Below are 10,573 nucleotides of genomic sequence, written 5' to 3'. Positions count from 1 at the left end.
AAAATAGAAGGCGATAACCCGTGTTTTCAAATACTATTCAAATTTATTTATTTTTTTCTGGGCTGGTATAACAAATTAATACAAAGTACAACTCCGTAGACATTATAGATTGTCAAAAAAGTAAAGTACAAAACGCTTGAGGTAAAACATCATTTGAAAAAGATTCAGTTAAAAAGCCCTTATTAAAATCTCAATCCATTTAAAGATAAAAGCTCACTTTACACCATCTAGCTGTCCTAAAAGCCAGCAATGCATTTTTATTTACAAGGTAGTGGTGGTGCAAAATACAGTGTGTGAGACGACATTCAGTCAAAAATGTTCATGTCTTTATCAAATGTAAACAATAAACATAGTCATTCCTCAAAGTCTTACTGTACAGAGCTAACACAGAAAAGCAAATGCGATCACACTGATGTTTGCTCTAAGAAGAGATGTTTGCATTAAACCTCTAGGACACCCGCTGACAATAAAAAAACAATTCAACAGTCCACATTTTCATAAGATATCGCACAAAAGAGAGAGCAGAAGACCTCATTATTGTGTTACTGCCAAGAGGCAGACAACAAAACATAAACACGAAATATAAAACCGTTATGAGGTTCAAAATACACAAATACAAAAACAAATCCATGATAAATATTGTAAGTTTCTGTCACTTTTCCAGATAAATGGTGGCTGCTAACAGCCATCTCCTCAGTAGAGGAAAGAAACTGATGCTGTTTGAAAACCTCAGAACTCTAATTTTTTTTGAAGGATTAACACGCTCCTTTATGGATTAAACGATAATATCGACTATATTGTATATTTTTGATATTGTCAACAAATCTCATGAAAAGACCAAAACCACCAATGTGTTAGTCCATAACTCAATACTTTGACTTCCCCTGCATGTCTGTGAAACTCAATTCATTTTATTTTGTACAGCCTAAAATCACAAATTTGCCTCAGAGGGCTTTACAATCTGTACACATGCAACATCCTCTGTCCCGGGACCCTCACATCGGTACAGGAACCCCTTTAAGGGGGAGAAACTCAGACCCAAGCCCATTCATTTCTACTAAAGACAGACATCTTTAAAAATGGATTACAAATAAATAGTTTCAAATTCAAGAAAGCAGAATAATTCTTTGGTACTGTAGTTTTTAGCACAAATAACATGAGTAAATAGTACATTTGTTGGGGACTATTTTCAGCATCTGATGATCTGGTGAGTATTTACGGTGGGATTGAGTCAAAATAAATTACACTGGATACGTTTCTCCAAATAAAGAATCGTGTGGCAGGTGTTGGATGTGTTAGTAGATGTAGGACAAAAACTGAGGTCTGTGGCAGTGGCAAGATAAATAATGCTTTGGCTACAGAGGCAAAACTTCCTGGGATCAATTCATTGTTGATTTTGGTATTTTCAAGGGATTCTTTTGTCAATAAGAGAAATATAGAATATCACCAGACTTATCCCTTACGAACATAATCTGATTTATTTGGGTTTATGAAAAAATGTGAAAGCTCAGGAAAAAAAGCTTGGATAAAGTCAAAACTACATTTTCCTTAAGTTGAAAACCTGGTAAAACATTCAGTCATGTATTAATAATTCCACTAGGAGTTGCTTTGTATGTTGTGGGACCAAATATATTTTCTTAAAAAGTTGACATTTTAGAGCTGCGAGGTTTCCACTCATCAGTGAAAGCACTTGGAATAGACTCGTAAGAAAGGAAGATGGTACCAATTTAATGAAATGTAGCTGTAATATTTTAAATATTTTGCCCTCCTAAAGGCAACCACAGCTACACAGTGCTCTGTCTACTCTCGCGGCAGTACCCCATAGCCTCTGAGGAGTGAGGTGGAAAATCAATAAATATCCCATCGGAGTCGGAGTCTGCAGACTCGAGCACTTGTCCAATTATGGTTTCAGGGCTGGATGATTCACTGGGCGGCGTGGAGGATGCACCCTTACTGAGATCAGTCATTGTTGTTGTGGCCTCAGTGCCGTGCAGAGCTCCTGAGGAATGAAGGGGAAGGATAGAAGGAGACGAAAGAGGCAAGGCCACGGCACTCGCTCCCGCTTGTACAATACCTGTGTATGAGAGGGTTTTAGATTATTATGGATAATGACATTATGATTTCAGTATTTTCAGACATCTTAATCTGTGTCATACCATTGAAGTGAGAGCCCACACGCAGCCGGTTGGAGGAGGGGCCAGACAGTTCAGATCCTGAGGCCAAGTCAGCGTAGGCAAGTCCTTGTTCTTCCAGGCATGATATAATCTCGCAGGCCGAGTGGCGCCGAATTCCTCCACTGCCAACAGAGCTGGCATCTGGGTCATACTCAGCCACAGGGGTCAGCAGCAGAGGGATATTGTAGCTTTTAGATCGTACCACAGGGTTTTTAGAAGGTTGATCCGCAGACTTGGACCAGCCCCACGGTAAACGCTTCTCTGAAAGACAAGGGGAAAAAAAAGTTGGGAAGGTGTTACATTTATGTCACTCGTCAGACACATGGCATCATTACTCTGCTTCTGGGATCAGGGGCTCACCCAGAACACAGCAATGGGCCTCAGCACCATCTTCAGAGTAAAGCCCGTGCGTGCCCAGGTAAGGCGAGACCACCTTCTGAATCAGGGACTCGAGCCTCAGGTAGTCCTCGTTCACACCGCGTGACTCGTGGACCCCCTAACAACAGACAGAGACAGACATCGAAGTCATACAGTAGATTGTTTCTGTTGGTCTAAACTAAAATTGTGCGCTTGGTGCAATCAAGACCACGAGAGAAATAATAAATGACAATTTTTACAGAATAAGCCATTAATGACATAAAAATATCAAACATTTTGTAAAATGTCTATATATTTTTTAATTAAATTATGGTTAAGACTTTATGCCCTTGGTGTGTTTATGCCATTAAGTCTGATGTATTTACGATATTAGATTTAAATTAGACAGAAATTATTATCTGTGATAGTGGTTGGCTAAACATAATTTGGTGCCAATTTAACTGTTTGGGAACAGGAAGAACAAGCAACCAGTGAGTGAGGAAACAGGCTATTAAGTTTGTCCCGTAGGCCTACCTGTAGAATAAGCAGCATCTGTGTAACAGAAGGAGGCACACGGGCCCGAGGTCGAGACAGGGCGTCCTCTAACTTTACACTCAGGACTATGGTGTTCCTGAAGTGAAGCAGAGCTAGCTGTCGGACAGAGGGCTCCTTACCCTGCACACATTAAGGACACAGAAATCAGACGAGGTTGATTAACTGAGGTTGTTGGGCAGCAAAGACAAAAAAAACAGCTGACTCTTAAGATGTTTGTGCACCTGAACTGGATGGAAGATGGCCTGCAGCATTGAGAGAACATCACAGAAGAAGAAGTCCCAGGTCTCTGCCAGGGAGTCGAGCAACTTCTGACCTACATCAATCACACAGGAACAAGCCAAAAAGACAGTTGATTCAAGCTTAACTCACAGGCACAGACCACTACAAAATGTATTCAGACCATTTATCCAGTCAGCATTACCTTCGTAGAACCTTATTTTGTCCCGAAGGATGACCATGCCTTTTGTCAGCAACTGGTTCTGTGAAATACAGTGAAAAGATGGCATTGAATGATAATATCTGAGACAGCACTTATCTGAATGGTGTTTTGCAGCCATAATCCCAATCCTTATTCAATATTAAAAGAGTATTACCTGAAGGTACTCGGTGAAGAAAAACCCCAGCTCAGTCTTTAACAGATGCCTGAGGAAACAAACGTGTGGCTTTTGCTTCACTTTATGACTTAAACAGAACAATCATAATCAGAAGATTGACAGTATTCAACTATTATTTTGTGTGAATAAGGTATTTACCTACAATGAATTACTAATCTGCATTAAATGTGACTGTGCAATTGCATGAAATATAATCACAGGATCTACTGAGCATCCTGTTTTCCTGCTTTATAATCGAGAGTTTCCTGTGCTTTCCTCGTGGCTTTTCTGTACATGGAAATATGTTTACTGGGCTGTAATAGAGGCTGATGTGACAGAAGTGATGGGTCTGGTTTCAAAAGTTAATGAGATATCTGGCATAACCACATGACTCCCCAGGCCAACATACAGTACACTTACACAAACAAACTTATTCATAAGAAGACGTTCAGTCAGCAAACGTAGGACAGAACAGTAATTATACAAATGATGGCACAAAATGACATCAACAGTCATTATAAGAACATACACAGCAAAGTGAGGATGTTGTCTCTGTACTGTGTGAATGAGTGTGGCTGTTTCTGTATAAACTTACCGGACACCTTCGTTGAGGGTGTAGAGTTCATTATCTGCCAAACCTTTCTTCTGGAAGACTGCTATGACAGCGTTGTGGATACTGCAACACAACACATGCACACACACACATTTGTCTACATAATTGTTTAAAATGCATTTTAGCCACTACATTTTTTTCACCTTGATTGTATTTGACGTACCTGTTCCAGGTGGCGTTGGCTCCTGCCCTCTTCTGCTTCTCTCCTCTGTCCTCTGGGGAACTTTTCTCGCTCCTCCCCAGCTCGCTGAGGCTGGGGGAGCTCATCAACTTCAGCCGGTGCAAAGTCCTCATGAGGGAGATATAGAGGAAGTGGAGAGAAACAAGAGTATGCACTAAGTAGTGGACACTATAGAAAGAAGGTCAGCCTAAGAGCTGACACACAGAGACGAAACCAGAGGAGATAGCTGGAAGGGAGAACATAAGCTGTGTGAATCCGAGAGTGAGATAGAGTACGCTGAGAGGGGAAAAGCACAATGACAATAGAAAGAGCGGCCGGTGACAGAGGAGGAGAGAAGTAGGACAGAATGATGCATGGTGAGAGAGGGGCAGCACGCTAAGAGCAGCATGGGTGGAGCCAAGCCGAGAGGTGGGCCACCGCTCTGCCTGAGGTCTCAGAAGAGGAGGAAACAATAGCACATGCATTGATGAGTGGAATAATCCGTACAAAACAACCATTGATGGAAACAAATATTTATGCAGAGCACAGATGCCAGAGGCACTACAGGGTAACCAGACTGAAGCAGTTGGGACTTTGTTGTGCTTGTCACTGTACGGCGAGGAGGCGGACGTGGAGGAGGAAGTTGTTCGGCTTATTAACAACAACAACAACAACAACAACAACAACAACAACAACAGGGATAGGAAGTAGTGACACAATGCAGTACAATAAAGAAGGTTTTCCTGCAGTATGTGAGACTAGAGCCCAACTGATACTGGATCGTTGAAGCTGATAATGATACTGATTTTTGAGAGTGTAAATGTCCAGTTTCTCCTCTTTTAAGGTTGGAAAATCATTTATGTATTAGCTTGTTCGAAATATTCACTATGATGTTCACACGATCATGGCCAGAAGAATTTAAACTTAAATAATAGTATCGCGATATTTATAGAACATTTGAAAAAAAAGAAACAACAAAATAATGAAAATGATCAGTCAAATTCATCTTGTGCGTTTTTGTTTCTTTTTTGGCAAATTAATTACTCAAAATACGAGTGTAGGGAGGTGGAAAGAGAGTCTAACCATAACTTTACAAAAGCATGATTTAAGAGGTGCTGGGTTATTTACATATATGTGTATTATTAACATAATATAAATATTTCCTTTTAAAATATCACCCGTATATCGCAACACCCCTAGTTTGAACTGTAATGAATGACATATTGAAGCCCAGTGCTTCATGTTGTGAGCCAGCGCTGGTAGGCCACAGATAATGACTGACTTTGACATTTTTGGGAAAAATCCTTTTCACTTTGTTTGCCGAGAGTTAGATGAGAAGTTTGATACCATTCTCTCTGTAAGCTACATTACATTTACATTACAGTCATTTAGCAGACACTTTTATCCAAAGCGACTTACAATTCAGTATCTATCTACACCGTAGACGCAGCTACGGGAGCAATTTTGGGGATAAGTGTCTTGCTCAAGGACACATTGACATGTGACTAGTAGAGCAGGAGCCGGGGATCGAACCGCCTACCCTCTGATTGAAAGGCGGCCCTGCTCGCCACTTAGCCACTAGAACCAACAGTTGTTTTGCTTGTCTTAAAAACTGGAACAGCTGGACTATTTTGTGTGACGTCATGTCACTGTGAAATTCCCAGGAATCCAGTGAAGACTCCAGGGAGTCACTGCACCCGACAACAAAATAGTCTGGCACATAACCGCTGTGTTGTCTGTGTCTTCTACACTTTAGTCTTTGCATGGATTTTTTATTTTTTTTTAAACTTAAAGATTAGTTTCATATTTACCGTACAGACATGAGAGTCCTATCAATCTGCCCATCTAACTCTCGTCAAGAAAGTGAAAGCGTGTATTACCCAAAATGTTAAAACTCACTGATAACAATGTATCAGCCAATAATAATTTACAGATTAATGCACAAAATGTACAGAGCGGGACATTTTGAAAAATAAACAAATGTAATGTAATGTAATACAATGTAAACAAAATTACATCAAAACGTATTTTTGGCATTTCAGTACAGATATTTCACATTACTAATCAGCAACATATAATTATAATAACTTTTATATATATTATAAAAATGTATATATATACACAATACATCTGCAATAAGCCCGATCAATTTCTCGGACCAGCTCTATGTGAGACAAACTCTCCTCTTAAATCCTAACTCACTTCAGAATGCAAGTTTAAAAAAAACAATAACAACAACAACAACACTGTTTTAGTATTTTCAGAAGGTACTGGTGAAAACTAGCACTCTGAAAAAGCAATGAGGACTTCAAACCCACGCAGCCCACAAACTCACTGCTGACAGCAGGGCAATAAACAACAGACCCTCTTCCACGCCCACATACACACAGACACAGAAAACATGGAAAGCAAGTGTACAAACCGATGAGATGTACATCATACAAACATCCCACCAAGAGATCGTTATCATTAGTTCAGCATGTGTTGCAAGCAAAGCTGAGCCCCTTAATTAAGTCTTTTGGGAGAAGAAATGTTGGGATTTTTATGCATGTAAATGAATATTTCATGCATTTCCCAGGATTCTGTGCGTTGTGAAATTTTAATCCCAGGAACTGATCCTCACCTCCTGATTGGATGCTCACTGCTGCTGTCCATGTCTGGGCTCGGGGGAGGGGCAGAGAAGGTGCTGAAGTTGAGTGACAGGGGTCGGGAGGAGGGCCGGGAGGCGTGCCTCCGCCGGAGTCCATCCAGCATCTGAACATAAGAGGAGAGATGATGGAGAAAAGATTATTAAGGTTGGACTGAATGTAAAAGTCTCATCGTAGGCTCATAAAGTGAACTGGCATGATTGCGGATTAAGCAGCTTGAATGCATCAGTGAAAAAATGTCTGAAGGCCGGACACAGTCATTGTAGTCCTGCTACCACTCACTTTGAGACAATGAATGAAATAAGGAACACTGAAGCACTAAAACACAGACAAAACAAATGAAAGTAACACGTACGGTCACCGGGACACAGGAGAAAGTTAAGCCACACATTTGTGACCTCCATAAAGGAGATGTAGTGTGAATTCAGCTGGGTCCTTTCTGTTTCCCTATTCTGTTATTTCAACACTATGGAAGTGTGTTTTGCAATCAGAGCTCAAGCTACGCCCCAACCGTAACACAATAACACACACATTGCATCAGAGAACGAGGGGAAATGCATGTGTGTGCATGTACAGTAGCCTAAGAGTGTGTGTGTGTGTGTGTGTGTGTGTGTGTGTGTGTGTGTGTGTGTGTGTGAATTATTCCTGTAAAAGCCCCAAAGGCAGTACGACAGTTCAGTATTGTAGTGTATTTTGGTGTCTCCCCATAGAAACATACTGGGCATAGTAAAGCACCATCCCCTGGTCAGAGGGGGGAACAACAGTCTGGGCTGTCACTACAGACAAAGACACAACACGAGCCCCCTCTTCACTGCCACCATGCATGCATGATACAATTGGTGAGTGGTGTGTTTTCAGGAGAATAGGTCTGCAGTTTCAGAGGAGTAAGATCACATCTCAGCCAAATGCTGAGAAGCGACAGACTGCACACACACACCGTCTACCCGACATGCCATGCCACGCCACGCCACGCCACGCCAGTCTGGGCATTTCTGCTTTTGTTCACCCCTCCTCCTTTTCTTTTAGAAGCGACCTCAGTCAGCTCGATAACACTTAGAATTTATATCAGTCTCTATGTTGCCTTTCTGGCCTGTTGATATCCCACTATACTATCCCTGTCATGTTTATTCGATATATCAGTCGACAATCAGTCGCCCGGACACACAATCAACAGCACACGTTTATCCTACAGGGAGGAATGCACGGCCAGTCGTGCGTACGTGGAGGGTTTTCTATTTTGTCTACCTGTGTGGACGGGAGAATGAGGCAAAGTATCACTGTAAACAACGTGACTGTCTTGTGGACACACAGAGACTGGAACAGACGCATCATAAAGTCCCCCTTTGGGTAAAAACTGGATGATAATGGCCACAAAGTTGTCGTATGTCATGTTCCTCCGGCCGCCCACTCTAGCCCGCACTCACCGTGCCTTATCCTATCGTGTTGTTCCTGATGGGATGAAACGGTGATGCAGCACTGGTGCGAAGTGTTTACTGTCCGGGCTCATCAGCGGCTGGCTTCTCTACTGTTCCCCGTGGGTCTGCGCACCCAAATGGGCATCAGGGTGCAGGCGGATGAAGGATCCGACCTGCTGTGCTGTAGAGGGGGACTCATTCATGAAGCATGCGCCGCTCGCTCCCTCGCTCAATGGCTCGCCCCCGCTTTGTTTTGACGAGATGCAAAGCGAACCTGGGCGCGTGGACGCGAACGAGAGCAGCACACGGACGCGCATTGTGGTTATAGCTTTATGCAAAACAGGGGAATCACTGGGATTCAAGACAAAAACACAATTGCATACATTTTTTCATAACCTGCATAGACACTATCTGGCACATATGAACCCTACTCTTCTTGACCCATCGCACAACCGGAGCTACACGCAGGTGTGCAGACATTGGAGAAACGCCATGTGCCACGTTGCTTTGGCCTCCTGTATGCACATGGCTGTAAAATGTGTACGACACAGTGGATGATAGATAACCCATATTATCCAACACTGACCCCAATCTATGCCGTTTAACACAGTGGGTGTCTTGCCATCTGTCAAAGCAGGCGCGGGCATTTGGCTGATAATCCCCATTTTAGATGGGCTGTGATGTAAATAACTGGGTCTCGTGAGAAATTTCACTGGCATAAAAAAAGCAATTAAAACTGAGCCATACAGTCGGCCTACATCTCAGTTGACCCTTCAATACATGAGATTTACGTGAAAACTGAGCAAAAAACTCAATCTTGACATTTATATGTATGTTGTGATCATCTTAACTCGTATTGGATCAAAGAGGCGAACATTTACACCATAGGCTATACTCCAAATATACAGTAAGGGGAGGTTTCTTTCACCCAAGATTCAGTCTTTATTTCTGTACAGATAATTAATTGTACAATGTATTCGCAGTGAAAACGAGTGAGGTCAATAGTGGAAGTAAAAAGTCAACCAATCTTTCTATAATTAAAATAAAAAACAAAATCATAAATTTACAGCCACTCCCAAATTAGAAGAACAATTTGAATGAATTTCATTTCATTGTGAAAACTTGACTGAATCTTCCTGTTCCATAAATATCATTGCACTGCATATTTGAGCAATCAACAACTTTGATGCTGCTAATAAAAGTAGTGGGTTAGTGACGTGTATGTGTAAACATTTCTAGTTAACAAGGAAAACGTTCATTTTGCTGGCGTCTTTGGAAAGAAGTACAAGTCTGCCACCTTGGTTTAGTTTGTTCAGTTCAGTGGGTTTGGGGGTCCTCCCATGGAAAAATATGAGTGTAATTTATTGTATTCTGATACATTTGCATAGATTTATGATGAAAATATCTTAAGGAAAACACAAAATTTTCACCATTAAAAATATAAACTACAATGTCATGTCATTTTATTGTTCATGTCGAATGAGGCAAAATGGCCGCCACGCCACGTCAAGGTTCTTCCATGAAAACTTTTCATCACAAAGGTCTTAAGAGCATCCTGACCACATTTGAGGTTGATCCCATTCATTCTTTAGGAGAAGTTTGTGAAAGTACAAAGGCTGGAAACTGCGAAAAGTGACAAAAAAGCATAACATGGCGGGTTTACTGTAGCGCCCCCTAGGGGTTGAATGGAATGAAAATGTCAGGGTTGTGATGTATATATATACAGGATGTGATGTGCACATATGCTGCAATCTTGGTGATTTTAGGACAAATGGTTGAGAAGTTATGTGTATTGATATATAAGTCACGCCCCTAAGTTCATTGGTCCATATATTGTAAACGCAAAGAGATATCAAAAAGATTTTGATATATTGTAATGATGTAGCTCCAATTATGATCCAGAGCAAATTTGGTATTAATCGCACCCAGCATGTAGGAGGAGTTTGCAAAAATGTATTTTTCACAAAATTAAAAATGACGGAGAATCTAAGTAGGCGGAGTTTAGGGGTCTGAGAGGCTTTTTTGTAGATCTAGCGGAGCTGGACATGTGTGTCGAAT

The 10,573-nt window shown here is 41.4% G+C and overlaps 1 protein-coding gene across 1 annotated transcript; it reads right to left on the bottom strand.

The window, feature by feature from the left end:
* Window positions 1–55: 55 nt before the first annotated feature.
* prr5a (proline rich 5a (renal)) lies at window positions 56–8,734 on the bottom strand. The gene is made up of 11 exons (XM_068723839.1): window positions 8,525–8,734; window positions 7,076–7,206; window positions 4,456–4,581; window positions 4,275–4,355; window positions 3,680–3,728; window positions 3,508–3,565; window positions 3,308–3,399; window positions 3,066–3,206; window positions 2,535–2,670; window positions 2,157–2,435; window positions 56–2,074 (listed from the first exon to the last, which is right to left on the bottom strand). The coding sequence occupies exons 2-11, from the start codon at window positions 7,204–7,206 to the stop codon at window positions 1,785–1,787; spliced, it is 1,383 nt and encodes a 460-aa protein (XP_068579940.1). The 5' UTR covers window positions 8,525–8,734; the 3' UTR covers window positions 56–1,784.
* Between the last annotated feature and the right edge of the window lie 1,839 nt (window positions 8,735–10,573).

This window comes from Cebidichthys violaceus, unplaced genomic scaffold (genome assembly GCF_023349555.1).
Source record: "Cebidichthys violaceus isolate CVI_PGR_0920_01 unplaced genomic scaffold, fCebVio1.0.p SCAF_3, whole genome shotgun sequence".
In the NCBI taxonomy this organism is placed as follows: domain Eukaryota; kingdom Metazoa; phylum Chordata; class Actinopteri; order Perciformes; family Stichaeidae; genus Cebidichthys; species Cebidichthys violaceus.
Note: the sequence above shows the minus strand (reverse complement) of the source record. Positions and strands in the feature narration are given on the sequence as shown.